General features: G+C 40.7%; 1 protein-coding gene across 4 annotated transcripts in view; it reads left to right on the top strand.

The window, feature by feature from the left end:
* SLC9A9 (solute carrier family 9 member A9) overlaps positions 1–14,174 on the top strand; it is a 173,108-nt gene extending 158,934 nt beyond the window's left edge. For 2 of the 4 annotated variants that reach the window (XM_063166932.1, XM_063166931.1), the window contains exons 15-16: positions 12,407–12,512; positions 13,018–14,174. In XM_063166932.1, the coding sequence (XP_063023002.1) occupies positions 12,407–12,512; positions 13,018–13,236 (325 nt within the window). In that variant the 3' untranslated portion in view covers positions 13,237–14,174. Of the gene's footprint in view, positions 1–1,517; positions 2,270–12,406; positions 12,513–13,017 lie in introns of those variants that run through there. The other 2 variants (XM_063166933.1, XM_063166934.1) reach the window with 2 other exon arrangements.
* The last annotated feature ends 12,906 nt before the right edge of the window (positions 14,175–27,080 follow it).

The following is a 27,080-nucleotide window of genomic DNA, read 5'->3' as shown; positions in this document are numbered from 1 at the left end:
ATTCTTAATCCTAAGTAAGAGAGGAATGATGGGGTGGGAGTTACTGTGAAAGTTATGTCAAGCAGAAAAGACAGGGAAAAAGACAAAGAGTGAAAAGAAAGAAGAGACAAAAAGGGAGGACAAACTGTGTACATGAACCCCCAGAGATTAAGAATGGCAAATCATCACCAAGTCTCAAATCTAGGGCATAAGGCAACAACCCCTTAGCAGGACCCACTCTTAGTAACAGCAGCACAACTAAAGGCTTTGCTCCTCTAAAGCTGCAGTGTTTCAGCTCCAAAAGTCAGAAAATATCTCTACTATTTTCATTCGGCATGCAGGGTACACAATGGTACAAACCAATGTTTATCCACAAAGGCTATTTTTTCCTTTAAAACTATTTTGCTCAGGTTTGAGTGATCAGTGCACATGCTACTACTTTTTCTATCCACCTGCCCACTGAGGGTTTTGCTCAGCTGCCAACTCTCCAGCCAAACATCAGGAGTCAGTACAATATGACAAGCTGATGAGCCTCCTCTCCTAACCCCTTCATCTAGAGCTTGCTTAACAGAGGGTCAGAATCTTCCAGTTGCAAAATTCATCCAATTATGCTGTTCCTTGTCCCTTGTTATCACCTCCCAACTCCTCCAAGTTCACATTAATTTTCATGGTATAAGCACAAATGCACATGTACAATAGTTTATCTTGGCATCTAAAAGACAAGGATCAGTAGGGCAGGTTTAGAACTGGAGGAGGGAAGAAAGTGAATCACAAGTGCATTCCAAAATAATCATCCCTTGGTTACCAAAAAAACATTCAAAATGGAAATGTTTATATGAGTTCAAATAGCTTTTAGCTATTTGAACTCATATAAAGCATTACACTGCCAATAAGAAAATCAGGCTTCTATTAGTACTGGTATTGTGTATTTGAATTTTCTGCCCTTTGCTAGGCTGCCCCATAATGTTATCTCACACACACACAGGGATCAACCATGCCTTAACTGAAAGTCAAACCCTGCAGGTACAGACCATGCAATATTGAGTAAACCAGAATGAGTTGATACAGCAGAGGCACAGATGCTACCTGGGAGCTGGGACCTGCCAGTCTCAATTCCTGAAGGAAACTGCAGAGTATTTTCTGTGCATTGCTGAAGTGAGGCACAGAACATGACGTGGATGTAGCTCAGCAGGTCATGGCCAAAGACTGAATGAGTTCTCTCAGGTTCCTCGGTGACAGAGCTGAGATGCAGGCCAATAAAACAACCTGACACACACAATCTCAAAATGATGATAGGTCTGTTCTAAGTTCCATCTCATCTTTACACAAGCACAGAAGGCTGATTTAACCATTCAGACAATGTTACTGGAGCCATAAAAGATAATCTGCTGTCATCTTTTCTTTCAGGTTAAAAAGTCTTCTGCTTGCCTCTCAATATGATGTTTTAAGTGTTTCTTTGTCAAAACTGTGAGGTCAAAAGAGTGCTCTGCTAATAAACCTTTCTGCATCTTAAATTCCTTCCACTTCATGTGTCACAGGCTCCTTTCAGTTTGCTCACCTGAGATGGTTCACAGGACAATGCCTCGGTGCCCCAGAGTGACAGGAGAGGAAACCTGCACGTCTCAGGCACTTCTCATGTGTCAGAGTGCTTTACTGTAAGTGACAATCAGCGTGATACTGAGAAAAACAACTAGAAATAAGAAAATCAAGGAGGGAATGATACAGAGAGGACATAACATATTTTATAGTAACTGATATTCACAAACACAGCAAAGGACAGCCATGCAACACCACCAGATTCAAAATCCTGTGTTGCCAAGACTGGGGCCTGAGGCACACCCCTTATGCTCTCCCTTACCTTTCTACAGGTCCTTTCTAAGATGACCCAAGCTGGCTAAACAGGAAATTAATTTCTTATCTGTCTTCAAATGCACACTATTCCCTTTTGTCTCTCTCAAACAGTAATATCCCGTGAGGCAGGGTACCTTATGTGCCTTACTCAGAACTACACATATAGACTTGATTTGCTACTTCAACCTTGTCCAGCCAAACAGTTCTTATCGAAGACAGATACTGGTCTAATCTGACACAATTGGCTTTTGTTAAAAACACATTGCATTTTATCCAATTTTCCATGTAACTCCATGTCCTTGAACTACCCTTTTCCTTCAAAAGTGGTTCAAAGACTTTGTTTGGTACTGAGGTCAGACATACACAGCCATCCTCAATCCAAAATATTTACAAATCTCTGTCCTTGACTACTACCATAAGTCAGACAAAGCTGTATTAAATGTGATGGTCAAATTTTTTTTCAACTGAAAACTCAGCTTTCAACTGAATGAAAAAGCCCTTGGAAAAATTTTGACTTTTCATTGAAGTGTCTGGCATCTAAACCCTGAATTATTTCCTACTGAGAAATCAAAGATATTTCTATTATAAATCATAATCTAACATCTTGCAGAAATTTAGTTCAAATCCCTCACTAATCAGCCTACCTGAGAGTGGACCAAGAACTACTATGAAAGAGTCTGGAACCAAAACAAGTTACAAGAGTGAAATCTGAGTGGCAAACTCAAAGTTTTGGTATCCACTCTAGATTAGGAGTTAGCACAGGACTTGTCAAAGATGGGAAAGAAAAACAGTGAACTCAATAAATGTCTTTCTTAACCAAATCATGTTCATAGAATAGCTACACCTGCTCATGCATGATATTGGTGGCTTTTGTATTAGGAGCAGCTCATGACTGAAACCCTGACAAGTGATTTTCTCCCTGTGATCAAGCACAGAATGAGAAAACCTCATGCTCATTCACGCTGTACTGTACTTTTCCCCACCTCTGTCACAGTCTGTATTTGTGTCAGGGGCAGCACCAGTGTGTGTGTGTGTGCAGTGTACTGGCAATCAACACAAGGGACTGATGCCAACCACAGAAGTCACTTTTCACACTTGCAGAAATCTGTCACGTTTGTCCAGCTTTGCCCATCACATCCCACTGTCCCCACTCACAGTGTGCCAGCATTCACGGGCTCACAGGAAACCTCAGGCCCTCTCAAGACAATTGTCCTGCTCCAAGACTAATGAGGGACAGGAGCAGGGAGATGAGCCACCCTGGCTGAAGGATCTGGCTTTTCCACTATTTCTGATTTATATTGATCACTGCTGATCAAAAGGTAATTTGATCTCTTAATATGTATCCTCTGTTTTGTTATTTTAATCTGGCACTGTTCATAAAGTATTCTGGTTTATGTATTCAGAATTTTAAACTAATATTAGAATAAATACCTCATATTTCTTTCCATGGTCACTAACCTATTTTATTCTTAGATATGAGCCGTAATTAATTATCCTCATTTGTTCTTTGCACTAGAATTTCCATATCTCTTAGAGAACATTATTTTGTGAGGGCTTTCTAGTGGGTCTTTCTCTGTATTAAAATATCCTTACAACAGCAAAGATCTGGCTTACCAGAAGGCTGCTTTCTTTGGATCACAGCAAAACCTATTCCTGGGCAATCTTCACATCTTCAACACAGAGCCCTCCCCTACTTAATGTGCTTTCTTCAGAAGCCTATTGGAGAGTTCCAACTTTACCCAACCAGCTACTTGTGCCTATAACAGGGGTTACACATTGGAAAAATCTGCTGGAGAATCTGAATGCAGCCCTTGGACCAATCTGCTCACAGGAGTAGAGATTTTCAGAGGATGTATTAAAATAAAGTCTTGTATTAGCAGGACTTCACAAAAGTTGTTCTGCTCTCAGCACAGGGAGATGTAAGGACTGCTTATTTTAAGCCAGTCCCAGCACTTCTTAGTCATTACCAATCTGCCCAGAGGTACAGCATGCTACTGAGTAAAATACACTTTGGAAAATGCTAACCATGTCCTGATCTTGCCACACAGCTTTTGAATCTACTTCCATGTCTGGAACGAGCCTGGTTTCTCACAGTCCCACAACAAGCACTGCTACATTTCCATGAGCACACTCTAAGTTGTGCAGGTGCTGTCAGCTTGCTCAAGGGCTTCACCCAGCACAGCTCGTGTTGGGATGCTGCTTTTGCATTCCACAGGGGCACACACAGCCCTGACTACAAGTTCTGTTTGTACACTCATACTGGACTAAGAGAGTAGCACTCCAGTCTATCCTCACCACTGTACCAAACAGCTTTTTGGAGACTTTCTCAGAATTTTCATTTTCCTTGGATCTACTGTTCCCCTCAGACATGACACCAATCTCATTTTTTATTCTTTATACCAGTCTTCTGACAAAGAAAGAGAGATTCTATTATCTTTATACAGATTTTCTTTTCTAAAATATATAGTGAACGGTCACTTTTGTTTCTATTTTTTTAATCTTTACAAAAACAAGCAAGCATCAGAATAAAGGAGATATTGTTCCTCCAAGCCTTCTTCCACATTTGTTGCTTGTCCTTCTATTAAATTCTGCAAGAAAAGAAGTTCTTTACAGGATTTTTCTCACAAGGGATTGTATTTTCCTTTCAAGTTGCACCTTTTAAACTCTGAGAGCATTCTTTGACTTGTGGCAATGCAGAAGCTGGAGATTTCTCAAAAACCCTCTCCACAGATCTGTGAACTATTTTAACTGTTATAATGCTGCTATATCTCATGTATTTGATTAAATATCTCATCTGACTTCCTGAAAAATGCCAAATAATTCTTTCTCTACTTTACACATAATTTTGGTGCATTGGCTTTAGCTCTCCATCACCAGAGGCCCATAGCAAGGCTATTAGTCCAGCTGTACTCACAGACTTCTAGCAGCCATTTCCTTGCTTTGCTTTCACTGCAGTATTTTAGTTTGAGCAGAATGCTGCCCATTGGTTTGGAAACTCTTGCTCAGATTATTCTCTTGTTACCCTCTACTTCATCATCCTCCTGCTCCCAAGGTTCTCCTTTTACAGGGTAGAGACACTACAACCACTGCTATCTCCTCAGGAGCTGTCTTGGTGCAGATTCATTTTACCTGACATAATTTATTGATGAAAGGTTTCTGAAAGCTTTCACTTTATTTAAATCAGACTTTCTCTCTTCTCCTCTGTGATATTGAAGCAATTTACTTGATCAAAAACAATTTGTACTTATACTTCACTGCATTTAATTTTTAAGGTTTATTCTCTCTGCAGTCTGCAAATGATTGGATTTGTGGTGCCACTGGTATTAAACTGTCATTAGCAAGGGGTGTAACCACTGCCAGTTCACATTCTTCACACATCTGCTTTCTGGAATACTTCTCTGCCAGATGGTGATGCCAAGGACAATCTCATGAAGCAATCTTCCACACAGAGTGCAGAAAGCCCTGCTAACTTGCCTGTGCTCCTAAATTAGTTCCCTCTGCCAGCACCAGGGTTCAAGTGTTTCATACAAAAGCTGCACTTCAAGTGAAGAGCTTCAAAGTGATCTCACCTGAGGCAGCTGGCACCAGAGACTTCCTAAGGCTTTAAGGGCCTGTGCACAGCCAGGTCACAACAGAGTTCATCCTTTCTAATGCAATAATTATTCTTACTCATACCAATGGTATCTCCCATTCTGTAATCATGTTAAATGTACCAAATGCAGAAGTTCCTCTTCTGTAGGAAAATAAACCCTATTTCCAAGCTACAGGCAGAGCAGTTTTGGAATGTCTTGAGAAATTTCTATGCCTTAAAACATGCCAGGAAATCCTTTTAAATTTTCCGAGGTCAAATTTCTTTTTATGAATCCCATGTTCACTTAGGTTCTCACTAGCTAAACATTTACAGTTTTGCTGGGTTTGGTGCCATACTTATTACACAGAATTTATATGGTTTTTATCTTTTTCTTCTAGATGTATTTAATGTAGTGCTTTCTTATTATGAAAATTGATGTCTTTTATACACTCCTAGTTTCCTTGATATGGAGAACATTGTGTTTGATTTCTTATATTTTGCCTTAGGAATTCTATATCCTCATGTTCTGAAGTGAGATTCATTTCGCCAAGTTTTACTTACTTAATTATTGGGCATCTACATCTAATTGAATTGTTTAAACTGTTTACAGTCCAGAAAGGGAAAGAAATTCATCCTAATCTCAATTCATTCCAATTATGAATGACTCCTTTCAGTGCTGGAGTTAAGTCTTGGATTTGGCCGTTTCTCTTTGCTGATGAAAAAGTAAGACTGGCAGGTTAGATGTCTGCCTGATAACCTGCTAAAAGAGGTCTGAAAATAGGGGGATACCAATGATGCCAACTTAACATCACACACATTTTTCAGAAAAGTCCTGTGCATATTCTGAACACCAGTGTGATTTGCGCAGCAGCCTCACCTATTCGCTGTGTGGAGCTGACTCTTATGCACCTCTGGTGGTGCTGTTTAGTTGGTTGTAAGTTTTTTGGTATTTTTCATTTGTTTGGGGTTTTGATTTTTTGTGGTGGGGGTGGTAGTGCTTGTTTTGTTTGGGGAGGGATGGAAGGCTATTTTGAGGGGCAGTTGCTAGTTTTTGGTCAGAAGAAGACAAAAAAAGACAAGTAACATTTTCTTGTTACTATACAACTGATGCCAGGGAAAGTCTTTCTTCTATTCTTTATCTGCCTTGCATAGCCTGCATTTTCCAAACTTCCTTCTAATGTTAATTTGTCTCTTCATATATTCTTTTTTTAATCTTATATGAGTATTCTTCCACCCTTTGTATGCTCTATCCTTCCACTTTCAAGAGTAGCTGCATTACCACTCATCAGTTATATAAGCAGGTTTCCATTTAGGTCTCTGATTTTTACTTACGTGGAGGCGTTATATTCAGGATATAATAGACTTCAAATAACTTGAGTAAGATGTCTTGATTTTCTGCTCTGCCTCAGGGAGCTATCAGCTGAGACTGTGGTCTGCAAATACCCCAAACACTTTACTCAGCACAAATAAGAGAACAAGCCACTTCTCAGTCTGCAGCTACTTATAGATAAAAAGATGTGACTAAGATCAGTTCCACTGACTTCCTCCATGTTGCCCACATCTCTGCAATGCTTCCAGTTTCAAAGTTGAAAGCAGCAAATTTTTAGCCCTCTTCTGCAAAAAAGCCAGAGTTAATTCTTAGGGTCTGACATTATATCTGGATCTGGAATTTAAGTCAGACAGACTTTCCCATAAATACAGATTGAACCAGATCTGATTAATACTGATTTTCATTCCTCTCCCTGTTTTCAGACATGAGAAAGACAAAGACAGAAAGAATGAATCTTTAAAAAAAAAAAAAAAAAGAGACCCGATGATTTGACTTTGCAGAGCTACAGTATTATTCCTTTTATTCTCAATTGTTTAGTATTTTAAGTTACAACAGTAGCAGACTTTTAAATTGTTTTAACCACTCCTTGAACAGATTTTAAAAAGTTACAAAGAACTAAAACAGAATTTGCTAGTAACAGCTATAAGTTAAAATTAAAATGTAATTTATACCAGATTCAGTGATTCCTCCTCAGCTTTCTCCACAGTGCAGATTAATTTATCTTTACATGTTAAATCACCACAGATCTCACGGGTTTTTCAAACACACATCTGTTATTCTAACAATTACATCCACAATAACCGTTACTCAATTGTCCAACCATCCCCATCCTCTACAACTGCCATGGTACACAAGAGCATGTAGAGCATCCTCTCTGGCAAGAGCCAGGAGGAGAGCTCCCCTAAAACCCCTCTCCTCCTCTGGGGCAGATTTTTCATCTGCTGCACATGCCCTGCAGAGCTGGTGATGTCTCTGTGCCTCCCCAGCTCAGTCCTGCACAGGGGCTGTGCTCTGCAGCACCCCAACAATCTCAGTCAGCTGCTGGCAGGAGCCAGCCACGTGCACAGCTCAGCCAGAGAAGAGTTCCATGCTTTGCCTGCTCCCTGTCAAACACCACCAAAATGGAAACGTTTGCTCTTTAGGCTAACATGTAATTTATACCAAATCATCCTTTAAAAAAAACCCACACACAAACTGAACTCCAACAAAGAGCAAAATGTGATTTCTCTTTATTACAGAAAATAGAATGAAAAACTGGAAGTGACATCTTTACTTTCATACCTTTCTTAATTATATTTCTTCATAAACACAACAAAAAGTAGTATTAAAAACTCATAAGTAATCTACAAATTGAGACTCCAAAATATTCACCAAAAGGACACTAAAACAAAAAGCTCAAGAAATCTTAAAAACATCGCACAAAGGATGAATTTGGGGTGTGGTGACATTGACTTCTAGAGATTCATGCCTGCAGCAGAAATATAGCACCTAGCAGAAGAATACCAAACAACATATGCAACAATTGTGCACTTATAGCAGTCTGATATAGGAAAACATCCTCTGAAAAAATATTCTATGTAGTTTTGATTAGTAGCACAAGAATTCCTCTACTTTGGTGCTTTTTAATAGTAAATAAAGTGTGAGCATATTTTCCTTTGAGGAAGATGGGTCTGCCTTCAGTTACAGAGCCCCCATTATGTGATGAGGCAAAAAGCAAACGACCTTTGGGGCCAAATGCAGGATTTTCCAGAGCTGCCACATGTATTTCCACCTGGACCACAGCTGCTGCTTTGCTGAGGGGGTGGGTGGGGTGCTTGGGTTTGATATTCTGTGTGGTTGTGTTTCGTTTATTGGGGGGCAGGTGTTATTTCTCTCTTACTAGGATATTTTTCACAGCAGAGCTAGGATTAGGACTGGGCCAGGATTCTGCTCCTCCAACAAAAGGAAAGTGAACTCTGAAGTCCAAGTCTGAACAGCCACAACATTTCTGGCAGAATATCTTTCTCAATTTAAACACGGTAATCCTTTTTTAACAAAAATAGTGATTTTCACCAGCATCCTCAAAATCTGACAGAACATGTCAATTAAACAAAGTGTGGCCACAGAAATTTTTAAGTTCTGATTGTGCATCCTAATATTAAGTCACAACTTCTCTTTACACCTTCAGTTTTTCTGTATGATGGAAAAGCTAAACATTCTGCAATATGGCTGATGGCAGTAGCATTTCTCCTCAAATTTACCTGGGACTTCTCACTTAAAAATGTTCTTTCAGGTTACCTGTGTCTTTGTGAAGCAGGAACTACACAGGAGGAAGATTTCAATAATAGATATTTGTTTCAGACAATGCTAAAAAAAAAAAAAAAAAAAAAAAAAAAAAAGCACAATTCCATGGTCTGATTCCTGATAAATCTTCATGAGATTATTTTTAAATACATTGCACTTCGAGTAAAGAGGACATCAGATCAGTCAAATTCAGAATAGACAGAAGGTGAACCAGGACTGCGGAAACAGATTTAGATATTGAGCCTGGTTTCTGTGAGACAGAAAGGGAGAACTGCGCCTGGCAAGACTGAAACTGCCTGGGCAGTTTCAAACAGCAATGAGGCAAACCAGGGTAAACATTTCTGGGTATGTGAACTGAGAGTGGAAGCCAAAGATCAATGGGAAAATGGGTATTTGATTATAAAAGCAGGGCATGGTAACATTCCTGCATTACACACTGGCACCCTTAATCCAGTTTCAGAGCTCAGCAGGCACCACCTTTCCAATATTGATGTCATTCTTTAATTCAGGCAGCGCTGTGGCACAGCCCTGGGGTGGGCTGTGTGCCCAGGGAGGGCTGCAGTGCAAAGCAGCTCTGCCCTGCTCTCTTCTCCCATCCCTGAATGGGGCAGGCACAAATTTGGTCTGACTGTAATTTCCCAGTTATGCCAAGAGGCTTGCACTTCATTTTTCCAAATTTTTAAAGCAGCCTTAGTGCAACGTCTACCTTTTCCTATTACACTATTTAAATTACATCTCCCTGGAGATGCAGCTGGAGTGTGATAAGGCTTCTTGCCAGCCTTTAAATGCTGTAGGACCCACATCTGATATGCTTTTGAAATGCCAGCACTGCACACACAGATTTTTCTTCCTCTTTTATGCTGCCCTAAACGATGTGATTATGTCTGTAATACTATAAAGCAACTGTGTCAACTATAAAGAGGAAACATTTATGGCATAGGTTATTAAAACAATGAAAAATAGGCCAGTGCAATTTAAGTTCCTTGAGTGGGCTGAATAATAACTAGTTAAATAAGGAACAAAGATAAATAATTTATTACAGAATCAACACAACAAGCACAAGAAAATTGCATTCACTTTAAACTGCATCTCAAGAGGCTTCAGAGCAGAAGCACGGACAGCACACAATGAATGTGTCACAGCAAATGCAAAATGAAGGGGATTTAGAGAACCTGTTGCAAAATGGAGTAATCACTCAACTTCAGAATATCCACGTACAGAAACACCAGCCAGTGAAACACACCAGACAAAAGTTTATGCTAAAAGTAGTAGTGGCTGAAGGGACTGCAGATTGCTGTGGGGGCTGGGCAGACGGTCTGCCTCAGCACACAGCCCCTCCTGCTCCGTGGGGTCAAGGCTCTGTGCTACCATGGGCAGAACAGGACTCATTTTTACAGAGTGGGATAAATGCTCATTAGCAAACTATAAGGCTGCTTACAAGTAAGGCCTAGCTCAGACATCACTGGATTAAGAAAGGTAGAGTAATACTCATCTTCAATTACTTATTCTGGAAAAGAATGAAAGGACAGAGCAGACAGAACTCAGTACAATCAAATATAACTTCCTATACAAGCCTGCACTTCTTACACTCAGTCTGACAACTCAGTTCAAACAATTCAGGTTGTTTGTAATAACAAAGCAAATATTTCCAAAGATTAAAAACCTAGAATGAGGCTTGTATTTGCATTTTTGGCCTTTTAATTAGGTTTTTCTGAAGTGCTGAAAACAGAGCAACTCTAATTAATGGCTTTCATACTTTGCTTTTTAATAATAGCTCTTAACAGCCTGGCAGTTTGGAGGTTTCAGATCAAATTGGGAATGGATCAGAAAAGACTGTTTGGCTTGATTTTACTCTAACAGAAGTGAGACAAATCTAAACTTTCCCTACACAATTAGATCTCATGAGATTCTCACCTTGATCATGGTTCTGATAAGAATTTATATTAAGATCTCACCATCTTTTCTGAAGTAGACTTAATTAATTTTTCACACAAACTCGGTATATGACCTTGGGTGAAAAAACCACCCAATCTTCTGACTTAAATTTAAAAAATAAATGGAAAGCAGCTTAACTTTTAAAAATAAATACAAAATGTGCACGTAAAAACACCACTATAAAACAATTTCCATGTCTGCAACATATAGGACATATAAAATTATTTAGCCTTGCAATTTTTAACTGAGATCAAAAGCATATTTTACATCTCTTCAGGATAAAGAATTTGTGCTTTATGTGTAAAGCAGTGATACCATAAACAGCCAACAATGAAAGAAAAAGAGGCACTGGTGTGGATAGGCACAAGACTCAGTGTTCCTTCCTCAGTATTTCTACAATATTGCTGCAGAACCTGAATCACTATTATTACATTTGTTCCTTTCCTGTTTAAGGAGGCAGGGAGAAAGATTGGGGAAGATGGCACAAGCCAGAAAGCAAGAGAAGGAGCAGGGGAGAGAAAGTGGGACGACAAATCAATAAAGTAAATTTTCCCTAGCAGCAAAAATAGCTGACAGATCTGCTTCCCAAAGAACACTGAAAATTACTTTGTGAGTAAAAGTGGCAGAGAAGATAAGGCAACTTGAAGGACTCATGGGAGAGCTGCTATTGACAGACATGCAGATGATGTAATTGCTCAAGATGAGCAGGTTTTTCTTTTATCTCAAAAAAGCACTTCTGGAAAAAAGATTGGAAAGGCAGGTATGAGACAATAGCATAAAGCCTCTTCCTAACTTACATAATTTTATGTAGAGAAGAGTTGATGTATGAAGTGGAAAAGAAATGCATTGAATGCTGAAGATCAGGTATTACAGAGAACAACTTACTTACACTCCCAGTGATAAAGGAATTTAATATTTGATGAAATACATTTTGTCTGTTGAAGAAATATATTGATTTTACAAAAGGCTAAAGATATGTGTTTAAGAAAACATTTGCTACTGTTCTGACAAATTAGCTGACAAAATGGCATCTTAAATTGTCCTGTTTACTCTTCTGTGTCTGGCTCCAAGTGTGATTTTTTTTTATGCAATTTGATCAGGAGAAAATCTAGTGTACACTTCATGTGTTTCAGCTCCTGCTGCATTATGTATGCCATGATGTTCCCTTCAGCCATTCTGATACCCTTTCAAGACAGGTTTTGAGCATCAGATGGTTTGGGTTTGGGGGGAGTTTTCAGGTTGCTTTTTCCTGTTACTGAAAAACATTCAACAAGACTGATGACAGGTGAACGTATGCAGTAATGGGGGAGGTGGGGGGACATAAAGAGATAGTATTTTATATACCTCTGTTTAGTTAGATGATTTTTTTGTGCTTTACAATTAAATTTCTTAGTGTAATAGAGCAGCATGTTGCCACCAGTATGCCTTTTGCGAATATCCTTTAACAAACCTCACAGATATCTAAAGCCTCTCCTAACCCACGCCGGGCCGCCTCTCACATCGACATTGCCTGAATGGTGCAACCCTGTGGCCAGGATTCTGACCAGCCCCAGGGCATATGGGGTAAGTGCCCAGCTTGGTTCATTGTCTTCAAAGTGTTGGCCAAAACCTGCCACTTTGCATTGATCACTTCAGTACAGTCCCCTCTCTAAAACTTTTCACTTTTAATGCTAAGCACTACACCATTTCTTCAGTTGTGAAGAAGACAACAAGGTACATTTTCATGGATGGCCACTAAATACTGTGAGCTTCAAATGTGAGTGATATATTCTAAATAATTCATCCAGATGCTGAAAGTATTGGCTACCCATCAGCAATGTTTAAGCACTGAAATTGTCTAACACATCTGAAGGGTAGGTTATGTTTCTCAACACTGCTTGAGAGCAGAACATGGTAAGCAACTATTGGCTTTAATCAATAAGATGGTAAATGAACACCTGAGAAAATAAGCATGTAATGAAACAAAATGAAAGTGAAATTGAATCAGAATTCTTGTTCATTTAAGCTTTAACAAAACTCTCTCTCAAGAGCCTCTCTTCCACAGATCTTTTTCTTTGTTTCAATACAGGACCAACTGAAGGATGGAGACACAGTTTATATCATCAATAATGATGAATTGACTGAAAACTATGAATCATCTGCTCACATAGCAGTGCCAGCACAGGACAGCACAGCCTCCCCCCAGGCTACAGGCAAGGAAGATATTCAGGAAGGAGACCTAGGATTAGGAGGATACAAACTCCAGCTTCAACACACTGCAGGTCAACCCCAGAATTCATTGGCATGAGCAGTGTAATGTTAATCACAAGAAAGAAGATCAAAACAATGAAACAAGAGATCCTGTTATGTAAACAAGTCAGAAAAAAGTGTACTAAGCAGAAAAATCAAAAAAAATTTAGATTTCAGCAACTAACTGCCTGCTCCTCCCAGGAAAGGAGTTTGCTATCATATCCATATATTTACAACCATATGCAGGTTTTATGACTGTATCAGTTTTTAGGATAAAGGCATCGGGCAGTACCAGCCCACTGTAAATCCATTGCAGTAATGTTTTGTCTCAGCACTTGGCTCTATCTGCCACTCACATGTACACAGGCCTTGGAATATTGCTTGGAGTCTTCAGTAAGCTGGAATGGAAAGAAGCAGCTTCCTAACATTCATGCTCACATGATGACAGCTCTTTTCTACAGCTGGTCCTGACAAGATCCACACATAACTACTCAGTAGCTATTACATTTATAAGGAAAAAGCAGAAGATTCCTTGTCCAAGGAGTGTGTGATGTGAAAATGCTTAAAACATGCTTTGCAGCACCTCAGTCTTCATAGATAAAGCCTCATGCCCATGGTATAGACTTGTCCTGACATCCAGCCAAATATTTTCTTTCTAAATGCACCTTATAGCCTGGTCCACAGAGGGTTTCTCTATGCTGCCACAAACTGAACACTGATAGTAGGAGACATGGAGGTGTATGAAATCAGCAACAAACACCCTTCAAGGCAGCACTGAATCGGCACAACCACTGTTTAAAGCCAGTAGTAATTCCAAAAGGCATTTGTCCTTACAGCTTGGCAACATGCAAAGCTTAAATGGGGGAAAAGGGTTTTTTGTTTTGAAAGATAATTCTAAACATACACTTTGATTTAAGAACCAAAATGTTTCTGGTTTTTACTGTTTAAGGAGAGTTGTTTCTAATCAAATATTTCTGCAAAACAATTTTATCTTCAGACTGTCTGCTCCAAGGATAAATTTGTCTGTCACTCTTCTTATGCTGGGCACTCAATGTTATGCTAGAAATGAGGACTGGTGGTTAGAAACAAAAGAGGGGAGGGAAAAAGCCACACACCACACAAGAGAAAGGTATCAAAGTGTTCATTGTTCTGCATAAAGACAGTAATGGATAACCAACTGCTCAGCCATACATACAGCTGGCTGTCAAACACTGTAAGGCATTAGTACAGATAGCTTTGGCACACAGCAGAGCTAAGCAGTGCAAAACCAGGGACAGAGCCAGGCTTCTGCTGTTAGAGCATGTGCCTTTTGTCACAGCACAAGTTTCAACTATGCATGATGATGTTCCTACTAAGAAAGTCACATCATCAAGAGTTTTTAAGGAAGATCATCCTTAGTATACAAAGATACGAGGCAAGAAGAAATTTATCTAGAAAAATAAAAATCAAACTGTCTCTATTGATAAGTCCTAAAGATGAATAGGTCTTAATTTTGCCACAAATAAAATCTAAAATACAAATATAATCAATTTTTAGTCATTCTTTTCCAGTGTAATTAGTTTCTGGCTATATGTGATTATAGAACAACCATTTAAATCATAAATTGGAACACAATGGAGTTGTGTGTACTGTTACAAAAAATCAGAAGCTTAAACTTGCATTTCATTTTTCCTAAATTCTAATCAAGGATCTTCAAAGGGCCTTAATCCTCATGTGGTTATAAACAAATAATATTCAAGCATTAACTTATTCACTTAACTTATTCAAGATAAGTTCTTAGAAGAGCTATTGAATTTCCAACTCCATGCTTTCCTTTGTTTAGCTGCCCGGGCTGGGAAAAGACATGCAGCAGCTTGCAAGAAGGGATGGAGAGTGGGTAAGGAGGGAAGGCTCTGTCACCAGGTACTGGGAGACAGCAGAGAACAGAGGAAGGAGAAGCAGGCACACACTGGAGTGAGGTGAAAATGTGGCAACCCAGCAAGAAGCTCTTGGGGTAGGTGCTAACACCACCCTGACTTCAGCAGCCAGTTTCTGGTTTCAGCCTCTGGAAGTACTGAGGTGTGCCACCAGGCTTACCAAGCTTCTTGGATTCCAGTCCTTAGATTATACTGGAAATCAATAAAGTGCTGTAGCATAACGAAGATGCAAAGCTGTTTTTCACAACTGAAAAACATGAACTGGAAATGACAAGTTCTTCAATAGTTCTGCTCTTAGATTCTACTCTGAAATGCATCCTGCAGCATACTGTACAAGGGCTTACTGATGGATTTATTTATTGTGCCTATGTCCAGGTTTCTCACATTTGTACAATGATAAATGGAGAGCTCTGGGGTCTGAAATTCTCTGTTTATAAAAAAAGTCTGCAACAAATACTTTTCACACTGTTCCAGCCCTATGCCTTCAAGGGCTACTTTACTTGGTAGAGAAAGTCATCCCTTATGACAGACAAGCCATACTTCACATGTCACAGGTCAGATTTTTATGCTAAGACTACCAAAGAGGCTGAATCAGTGGTCCCAGCAGGAAGGGCATTTATCATCTGGGATCATGCTCAGCAACCAAAGTATCATTGGCTTTTAGGAAAATTAGCAATGTGAGCTGCAAGCAAACCTGAAGCTTCTGCTGAATGGCAATAAGAATCTCAATTGTCCATTACACTCACCATTTCCCTATTTTAAGATACTCTTTTCGTGACACACAGCTCAAGAGAGTTAAAACATTAGAATAAATGACATATTTGTATTCAAGAAAAAATTACTGACAACTAGTAATTCTGCATGACTGTTTAAACAGAATGTTAAGAGAGGTCTTTAATGTAATTTACAGTTTATACACTGGAGATTTAAACTACTCAATATCACACAGTGTTTGACTGAATGTGCAAGTCACTCATAAATGTGAAGCTATTCCTTCTATCTGACTTAATCTAATAAAACACTGCCTGGAAAATGAAACATAATATATATTGTCAAAAATGTAGTGACTACATATTCAGAATGAAGGCCAAAATGTGAGGCAAGGTGGAAATCTGGAATGCTACTAAACCTTTCAAGCTTCAAAAGTAATAACTAGCATTTTATACAGAACTGTGAAGAGCATTTTGCTAAGTTTGAAAGCAGTGGAAAAAATCCTGGCTACACAGCAGAGCCAGTCCAAAAAGACACTCTACTGAAAATATCAGATCACTATGATAACTTTCACAGAGAAGTGCAATATTTGGTAACCTCATTGGAAACAGGGATCATTGGAAGTCAACACTCATGTTACTGTGTTAAAAACTTAAACTTCCCAATAGTAAGGACATAAAGGCTATCTCCAAACTGATGAACCCTGCATATAACCTCAGCCAGAAAACTAATTGCAGCCCCGAGAGCAGCTCACAACTTTTTCACCTGGCAACTTATTCAAGTGCCTTGCTGAGCTGGTCTTTCTTTTCTTCCTCTGTATTTTGCTATCAGCCATCAGGAAATGTGAGCCATGTAACACACTGAGTGCTGTGTCTGTTTGGGTACAACACAAATGCTGCAATATTCAGATCTGTATTTTAGAGGCACATGAGCACTGCATGTGTGCTTTTGAAATTCTTTGTTTTCACAGAGATTGGGAATTCCTAGGATACAAATATTGACGATAAACTTCAGAGAACCAAGACAACATCCTGAAAACCACTGCAGAGATTGGAAAATACTACTTCCAACTCAGTATGTTTTGTGATTCTATACTTGTAAAGACAAAATTGGTTTTCCCCTACTTCCTTCTAGCAAAGTAGAAAATAGCCTTTATTGGCATCTTAAAGCAAAGCACTTCTGAGCATTTTAAATAACTTAATACAAGGAAGCTCATCTCTGGCAATATAATCCCAGCAGACATGAGTTCTGCTTAGTGAACTGTAAAGGACTTGTCAAAATTTTATTTTAGAAACTGTATTTCAGAACTAGAAAATTCTCCAGTTGACCCAAATTTTCTAAGCAAATATTAATTTATCTCACAGCCTTGGTCCCATAACCTATCCATTTTCAGATGATGAAACCTCACCCTTCCTTGGGCTCAGCACTTAGTTTTTGTGGTAGATATTACTGTTCAGGAGAGTTAGACAAAACATGTTTCCTTGAATACTGGTTTATTGGTGTTTGGGGGTTTTTGCTCTTGGTAACCTATACAATTTTACATGATGATCACATAGCAGAGTGCAAGTTTCTGAACAACACAAAAGAAAACTTTGCCACTATAGTAATTACCCCTCCCTTTATTCATGCCTTTTAAGTGATTAAACTAGTAGGACAGCCTAGTGCAATGATGGGCATCAGCCAGGGGATCAAAGTCCTCGCGGTGCAAGTCACACTTCCAGTCTTAAAATTGCCTGCTAAACGACCTGGCACATCTTTAAAAATGCAAAACTATTTCAGTCAGCCCCATGGTGCCAATCTATGGCCCAGGTTTGCCTTTCCTCTGTGAAAAAGAGACTTTCCTGTAGTTACCCCATGCTGTGTCAGGTGTCCATCTCCAGCTTTGGCTCTGCATGGGCCCAGCAGTGCTAGAGCAGCCACCAGCCAAGACCACCTCACACTTCCACGGAATTACACAGGAAAAACCCCCAGGCTTCATGTTTCCAAGTAGAAAACTGGGATTGCAATCCTTCCAGCTTTCCCACTGTACACAATCACACTGGCTCCTGCCCACAGCAGCCCCCTGGCTCTGGGCACTGCTCCCTCCACAGCCCAGGGGAGGCTGCAAGGGCTGCAGGAACTCTGCTGCACAATGTGCAACAGGAATTATTCTGCTTACAAATAAACCTCTTTTTCCCCCCACCAGTGTCAGAGCAGAAGCTGCATTTTTCCCCCAACTAATTCAGTGTTACTGGTCAACATTATTACCCTACAAATATCATATCTGAGGTATGGAAGAACAAATATTGTTTCAGGCCTCAGAGGCTTCCAAATCTGAGCACATCAAATTAACATCATCCTTCTGAGAACCCAGCAGAGCTTGAAATTCTGGTGCAGGAAGCAGTAGACAATATCCAGGAGCATTTTCCAGCTACTGTTCTACACCATTATTTACCACAAAGCTGTCTGCTTCTGGTGTGCTACAACAAAAGCAGATGGACATTAAAAAAGTATGGGTACTTTACTGAATAAGGACATGAGACTAGATGGAGCCTGCACCCAAACAAGCTAAACACTGAAAGAAAATCTTCTGCCATGATATTAGATATCATGTAAGTCTAGGACAAGTTGTATATAAGTGAATTGAAATAGGATAATATCCCATAAGCATAATGAGATTTCTTATACCAGAGGTAAAGTAACTTTAGAATGTATGCCTGACTGGAAATGAAAATATAAAAGAGAAAACTGCACCAAAAAAATGAATTATGAAGAAAGGAAAAGGGGAGCAAGAATGGAAAGAATTAGTGCCAAGGAGATTCAAATTGAAAAAGATCAGAAAGATATTCATAGCAATTTCAGGCTAAAACCCAAATTAAGCAGTTTGAGAAACTAAGGATTATCTCAAAGAACACTCCTAAAACTGAGCCATAGATAGCCCTGACACTACTATATTGCAAACCTTAGGTATTCCACAGACTTAAAGGCAGGAACAGCCACCAGCTGAAAACTGACCAAACTTAAAGAAAATTAAGAAAAGGGACCAAAGCTGAAAGGCCAATCCTCCAACAGCACTGTTGGAAAGCAATAAAAACAACACAAGCCTTATATTTGCAGAAGGAAAAATGACTGAAGATATAAGTTCTTCAGCCCTCTTATTTCATCTCTGCCTCCTTCACTAGCAATTCATTTTCTTCGCCCAGTTGTGTCTTACACCTTCTCTAGTTTATCTAGAAGATGAAAACTTTACTTTTCCTGTCCCTTGAGCTAACAGAATTATGAAGTCCTATTCTCCCTCTGCATGATATCCACACCCAGCACAATTTTAAACAGTTCTTCAAAAAGAAACTAATATGATACAGGATTGCATGAACTACATATAACTTCTACCCCAAGTGGTGATTGTGCTGAAAACCAGGGTCTCAAACACATTGCAATATCCTTTAGGCACTTCTCTATCGCTGCAGATGCTGAGAGCAAGAGCTCATGTATTTTTAACTGGAGGAACCAAGAGGAAGAAAAACCCTTAAGAAAAGCTGCAGAGCCATTCTCAGTGAGGCTGACAGGAGATTCCCAGTGCCAGGCAGCACCATCATAAGAGCACTCTGCCTGCATGGTTCTGTCTCACAGTGAGGATGGGCCTTCCCTGGCTTGGGCACACAGGATTGCACTGCCCCAGGAGAGGCTGGCACACAGGCAAGAGCCCCAACACACAGCCTAAATCCAAACCCTCTTTACCATTTGCACAGATTGCCACAGCCTGGGCAGCTCCAGGAGGGACAACCCCTCAGCCATGAGAGAGCTCACGTCGAGCTGCAGCAAACCAAGCAGACATTTCCAGCTGGCAGAGCAGGAATGTGGCGCTGCTCTCCTGCTCTTTCGTGGTCCAGGCACGTTTTCCTGCTGGTACTCAGAGAGTACTGCTGCCACTGCTGATTAGAGAAGTGACTGGAGCACCTTTTCTGATGAAAGCTAATGTGAAGTGGACACTTGAGACAAGTGCTCCAGTTTCTGCTGAATGAACCATCAGGCCCATGCAGAAAAAATAAGAAAATGCTGTTCTATTTCTTAACTGTTTTGTTTACAGCAAGAATCTGTCTGCAACCACCAAACCCCTGTTATTTGAAGGCCTAAACACCAGTAATGGAGATCTGTTAGGAGCCCTCAAACTCCCTATATTTGGCTCAGAACGAGCATCCTCCCCCTCTGCATGAGCTCCCCTATATGCCATCATCTGACAGGGTTTCACACTGACCTGGTTCACAGGAAAACTGCAGTGGTCTATCCCTGAACTGAGATTTTCAAACACTGGAAGAGAATTTCAGTAAAAAGGTACATGGATGCACATTCTCCAATTCTTAGTGTAGTTCAGGTGCTCTGGGAGGATAACTGTAAACCACAGTTGCCAAAAATTAACTTCCACCTAAAAATCCCCACATACACCTAAGGAGCACTATTGGCACATGTTTGTAACCAAAGGCAGGTGTTCCAACTGAACTTCACAAGGAGTAGAATTCTTATGGCTACTTCACAGAAATCTCCACCTTCTGTACATACAGCTATAAAAGTAATTTGTAATATTCCTTTCTGTTCGTGTAATACCCTCAATGAACAAGCAGTGACACACTTAGTGTGCACTAATAAAATCTTGCAAGTGATGAATACTAAAGAACTCACGCTGAAACCTATTACAGCCCTAAAGTCACACTGAAATTAGCCCACAGAAGTGCCAAAACACACACTGCTCCCAGCAGAGCCTCCAAGACAAAAACACAGCATAAAACACACCTTATTTTGATTGGCACAATAAACTCCCTATTCCAGGAATAAAACTGATTTTATCACAGGGTGATTCAGCTTCTGTGAAAGGAATAAATTAGCAACTGAAACAGGACTGACCCCCTTCAGGCCATTGGTGCTGGATTTGGTTTGAGGTTTGTTTTATTTCCTTTTTCTTTTTTGAAAGCTACCTGGAGTGGACCAGACTAAGCCTGAGGAATGATGACCTCATCTTTTGTCCAGCCTCCCAGCCAAGGTGGTGTGGAACAGCCTGCATGAATTCTCAGTAGAGCCACAATTTCTGTGAAAGCCCAGTGTGCTGCAGCTTATTTTCCCTTGGCTGCTCCAGCATATGCCTTCTGTATGATTTGGTCTCATGCTCAGAACAGCCTTGGTTGATGGGGATTTTTTCTGAAACTTCTATACAAAAATGTATAACTTCAGGACCCAATAGTGCAAGGCCAGAGAAGATAAGAGGTTGTTAGCATGAACCAGTGCCTGAAGTTCCTGCATTCTTTGTGGTTTTAGCATCCAGGATTTATGCATGTAGAGAGCTTTGGTTGGGACTCGGTTTATTTAGAAGAGCTTTCACCATCTGTTCTTCCAAATCCTGAAAACATGAAGAAAATACACTTCACAAGCAGCTACAAACACAGATGAGCTCGGCAGTTTATACTGGAATATACTGCACACAGGGAAAATAACTCATAACATCTCTGAGGTTTCTCCTTCAGGCATAAATTAAGGATTGAAGATTGAATGCTTTCACTTTTTGCCACAGAGAAAGAATTCCCTGGTTTATGTGAATTCACCATCATACATCTTCATACTATGAAGCAGAGACCCAAACTCTTTGAAACTAAGATGACTTAAAAGATTTTCTAATTAAACTGGCCAATTTCACTAATACATCACCTGTCATCACACAGTTCGAGATTTTTTTATTACCTAGAACTTAAGATCTCTGAATAATTAGCAAGCTAAGTTACAGCTACAACATTTTTTAAACGCCTTCAAACCACAGTCCAATGAATGCAATCCATGAATATCTACTTTCCTTAAAGCACAGCTTCCAGCCCTTATCCCTGACTTTTCAACCTATTTCTACCTACTTGACAAATGATGCCTCAGCAAACTCTGCCCCAGTTTTCCAGACATTACAGGTATCAGTTGCCTACCTGCTGGGGATGAGGCATTGGAGCTTCCCTAAGCAGACCTCTGTGAAGGACCCTCAAAGGATGCTCCACAAGCTCCCAAGGAAGCAGGAGCCTGCCCTCACCTGCATGGACAGCAGCCATTCCAGGCAGACAAGAAACGCACCCTTCCCACTCTCCTCCTGCAGGGACTCACATTTCCACACTTGACTCCCAGGTCAACTGGTTTGACAAGAAGCCACCACCCCTGGAGGATGGAGAAACAAATCCCTCATTCCCAGCACTTGTCCTCAGTATCTGCTGTCAGTGTTGTGCTGATGCTTCCCTGAAGATGGCAAACTGTCCTCCTCCACAGGCCTGCTTCTCCTGCCTGTCACCCACAGAGGGGCCAGCTCTGCCCCAAGAGCCAGGAAAAGTGCAGTGTGTGCAGGAAGAGAAGGGTCAGCCCTCAGAAGGCAGCCATAAACCCTCCTGCCCTCAGAACCAGCCATGTCCCTCTTTGTCCCCCTCTGTAGAAAGAACATTCTTTCTTGTCTCAGCAGTGCTGAAAACTGGCAGAGTCAGTGCAAGAGCTGACAGGACAAAGTCAAAGAACCCTTGGCATTCACTGACGGTTTATTTTCCACACTTATTTCTTCTTGGACAATCATACTTTTGCTGTTCCACTGCAGTGCTGTCCATAGGTTATGTCATGTCAGAGTGACCCAGGCGTAGTTAAATTATCTCTTGTTTTGGCAGGGCACTTACTGTAGAACTGGCCAAAAATACCACCCAGATGTTTTGCAACAAAAAAACACCTTTGCATCAAAATCAAAGACTGTACAGTATTGTGCTGATTCCATTAAAGGTTCCATAGAACAGAAGTCTAACATTAATCATTTTGATTTTTTGGGTTAAAATCTTGCCCATTTATTATTAATTTTATGCATTAAAAATTAATATAGAGTGATGTTATTTGCCCATATACTATACCCAAATTCACAAGCAAATCTTAAAATACTTCAGTTATGAAACAATAATGGTTAATGTCCTCATAAGAAATCTCAGGCTTTTATTCTAGTACAGAAGGGGAGGAAATATTTCAGATAGAAGAAATTTCTATCCCCCCTAGGATTAACCATCATAAAAACACCAACATGTGTGTTTCAATCTTAGCTAACAGTGGGTTTAGGCTGCTTCCAGCCCAAGTACTACAGCCACAGCCCCTCTGGGGATGCAGGACATGCACAGGGCCTCCCAGATAAGAAAGGAGAAGTATCTCTCTGCTCCAGCCAGGGACAGGGTAGTAAAGAATGTCATTTATCACATGAACTCCAGCCCTCTCAAACCAGCTCACTTCCTGTCTTTCCTGGCTCCCCATCAGCTTTACCCAAATAAGCTCCATCCCACAGCAATCATCTTTTTCCATGACAAGCCCTCAAAACCCCCAGAGGTTTAAATGGGAACATGATGACAAAGCCAGGAAACTCACACTAGTTAGAGGAAGGACAACTGCCTATTAATATGATCACGAGCAAAAGCATCTGTCAAATTCTTTTTTTAACATAATCTTAATTTCAGGCTTAACTCCAGTTTATGAATACATAAAAGAGAAATTTCTTGCATAAATTATTCACTATGAATTAAACACCCAGCTGCACATAGCTGACAGATTTCTATTAAAAAATAAAATGATAAGTCATTTATATAAGCTGTCCATTTGGCAAACATTCATTTTATCCTCTTACAGGGAAAAAGGATATTTTCAAGTGTCACATATCTTCATGTCAAAAGGAAACCTATACAATAGGAATCATATATTTGGGAGAACTTGGCACATTCTCTGGGTTTGCAAAGTTGGGGTTTAAGAGTTATTTTGGTGTGGTGTTTTTTTAAGCTCTGGGGAAGAAAAGAATGTTCTAACAAAGTTTACCAAAAAAACACTTTTGGAGAGACAAAGTATATGAATCGTTTCCCCAGTAAAATCACTTCTGTGAGTATAAAAATCAGGACTTCTAGGTTTAGAAGAAAACATTTTAATTTTCTTCAAAGTTTCTCTTGGACAAACTAAAAATATCGCTTTCAAACCAATCAACAGAAAAGTCCCTCTTTTTTTCCCCCCACAAAATCTAATTTGTTATTGCTCAAACGAAAGCTGCATGCACAAAAGTAACTGAGAAGCATCACTTTCACGTTCCTTTTTTTACCCCATTTTTTAAAATGATTCAGTGCAATTAGGACACTTTAAAACCTGAGGTGTTGCTCAGTTTGAGGGAGGCCAGAGGAGGTCACAGTGACAATCCCAAGGCTCAGAGGAGAGCAGGCACAGGGCTGCCACCAGCGCTGGGGGCTGCACAAGGAGCAGCAGCACTCACAGGCTGCAGCCCTGGGAAACCCTGCCAGGCCCAGAGCTGGGAGCCCCAGGCAGCTCCCTCATGCTTCCCACTGTATTTGCAGTGCTGATGGCAGCCCTCACAACAGCCCTGCAATGCCCAACTTGAACCATCCTGATTCTCAGATGTCAGCGAAACAGCTGTGGGTCACCTTAAGAGAAGAGAAAGTTATGGGGACCCAGTGGGATCTTAGCTTCAGATCTGCCTGCAGAAATCCTAATCTGTGCCTTAGCCCAGCTTCAGCTTTGCCATCATGTGTAAAAACTCCATCCTGAGGATTCAGTTCCAGCAGGGAGTATTCCTGTGTTAAGAAAGGGGCCTGCCATGCACAGTGGCCATTGCCCTGTAAATGTTTCCCTGTGATGCTTTTTCTTGTCTTGCATCAGCGGCTTGAATTCAAATACCTAAAGTGGGTTTTACAGCAACCTGAAGAATGGAATAGTGCATACGTCTGAACAGTGCAGCCAATTTCTCTAATGCACTGCCAATTGGTTTTTCTGAGAGAATATATCCTTCTGACTAGGAACCTGGTTTGCATTTTTATATTTTACAGGGTTTTTTGATGGATGGGGACCAGCTTGACTTCAGAAATTTAAAAACTCAGAAGGCAAACATCAAAATAATTTCACTGATCTTTGAGCTGAACTTTGAACTTAAAGGGGATAACACCAAAAATATCCTGTCTGCCTTTCACCCTAAAGCACACCTGCCTTTGCACCTGAGGATCAGATGCATAAACAGAGCCTCCTCTTCACCATATTTTGGAGACTGTAGAGTAGAAAGTTTACCAGGACAGGCGTGCCAGCCACATGTCACTGTGCCTGTGACATGTCATGTGTCTGGCCTCCTTTGCCAGGGCTGCCAAGCAACCCAGCCCCAGGGAAGCAGTGCCTGCCCCCAGCTGAACTCAGACATGCTGCAGCACGGGGAGGCAGAGCTGTGGGAGCCTTTGCAATCATCTTCTCTGCTGAAGCAGAAGATGAACTCAAGGTCAGTGCTCCAAGGAGTAGGACAGGGGACTTAGGCACTGCTGTTACGCAGCTGGGATGTTAGAGCAGTTAAAGGAGAACATTTCTGAGACTGGGTTTATCCACTGATGTTTTCTTGCTGGCTGAACCATTATGACAGAAGACATGCCATAAAATGCATTCCTGCTCTGTTTCCTGGCCTTCAGAGGGGGGAGTGGTGGTTTTGTGGGACTTGAATTTCCTTCTAACCCCATCCCACTCAAAATATTAAGGAGGAAATTGACAGCTTGAATTCACCTAGCCTTAATTAACAAAGCAACAAATTGTGCTTGCTAGAAGCAATGCTGTGCAAATCAGCAGCCATTAGATAACTGAGGGGTCTCATTTACTCCAACAAAATTCTGTTGCTTTGCCCCTGTTGTATGACAAGTGCAGATGGGCTGGGGAATGTGTGTTCAGATGGACAGAATTATGGTGGGTTTACATTCAGAGCAGCAGAGAGCTGAGGCTGAACACAAAAACTGACCCATCTGGTGGGAGCAGATTGCATCAGAGCCTACTTCTTGTTTCTCTTGCAAAGACTCCCCACACTAGACAACAGTCACACTTTGAGAGGAACAAGCTTAGTGCTACCAGTTCTGGGAGTGGACAGACCCTAGCCAGAAGCCAAGGCCTAAAGGATCTCTGCCTCAAGTTCGGAAAGGCTGGGAATTACAGTTTGAGTATTTTATCCCAACTCTCGTTTTGACTCTTTCCTTCATCTGTCTCCTTCTCTCTGCCACAAGCCTGTGCACATGGTCACCTGTGCCAGTCTCCTGATCTCCTCTAGGTACTCCAGTCTCCAGTGCCAAAGGGGAACGTAAAATATATTTAATATATACTTAAACACATAATATATTGAAAATAAATTATTTCACAATTAGTTTTTCAGGCTGTTTCTTAGATCTGAAGCCGTAGTGCCTACACATGCCCAAAGCTTGGAAAGCACTGCATCCCTCCTGCTGGGGAGCTTGGCAGTGACCCAAATCTCTGCCACACCTGCCAGCACAAGGCACGAGGCACAAACACAATGATCACCTCAGACTCACTGAACATGCTGGTCTCAGACCATCATACCATCACCAGCTACTGCCAGGAGCAGGGCATCAGTGCTCCAGCTTTCCCACTTTTAAAAGAGCCAGATGCTGGCATGGTCTGCCTCTTCCTCAGAATGTGCCAGTGGCACATAGGCTCCATTGAAAGACAATATTTCATGATATAGAGCCTAAATTTTTCTTCCCTTAATTTCAATCTGTTGCTCCCAGCATGTTGCTCATCATTATGGAAATGAAGCCTCCTTCTTCTTGGCATTTACACCCTTCAGAAACTTGAAGATTTTAATGTTCTCCCAGAAAATGAGTTTACTTTTTCTGCTCTTTTAAACAGCCCAAGCCAAGTTCACCTCAGCTGGGAAAGAGACTGGAACATGAGCCAAGGAAAGCCTTTCTCTTCACTTCCACTTTTTAGAGTGAAAATTTTAAGCAGAGAAGTGGTACTTTCAGCCCTTACACCTTTACAGGCATGTGTCAAGCAATGGACAAAAAATTTCATTTAGAACAACCTATTTTTTCTTTCTGAAGCAGCTGACTCTCCACATGAATACATCTCTTACATTTTCTCAGAAAGATGAGCAGGTGCCTTCCCTGTCAGAAGTTACCAAGAGCTCATTATTAGTCTTGAGATAAATGACAGATACCAGTATCCCCTGGCCTCCTAGTGCTACAGGACTGAGTCATTACAAAAAAACATCACCACTCACTGAATCAACAGAATCATTTTACAGTCATTTTTTGGAAGGCTGTTTGTCTGGGGATGTCCAGCACTGCTTTTCTTTAGCTGTGGACAAAGAAGCCAGAGTTGAAAGCACTATGAACCACAAAAAAAAAACAGAATAGCACTACCACATGAGCTTTGCACTTGCTTTACAACTGCTTCCTTTTCCTGCCCCAGCAGAAATGTGCATAACCTGACTGAACATACTCAT

The sequence above is a fragment of the Melospiza melodia genome, chromosome 12 (genome assembly GCF_035770615.1).
Source record: "Melospiza melodia melodia isolate bMelMel2 chromosome 12, bMelMel2.pri, whole genome shotgun sequence".
Classification (NCBI taxonomy): Eukaryota; Metazoa; Chordata; class Aves; order Passeriformes; family Passerellidae; genus Melospiza; species Melospiza melodia.
Note: the sequence above shows the minus strand (reverse complement) of the source record. Positions and strands in the feature narration are given on the sequence as shown.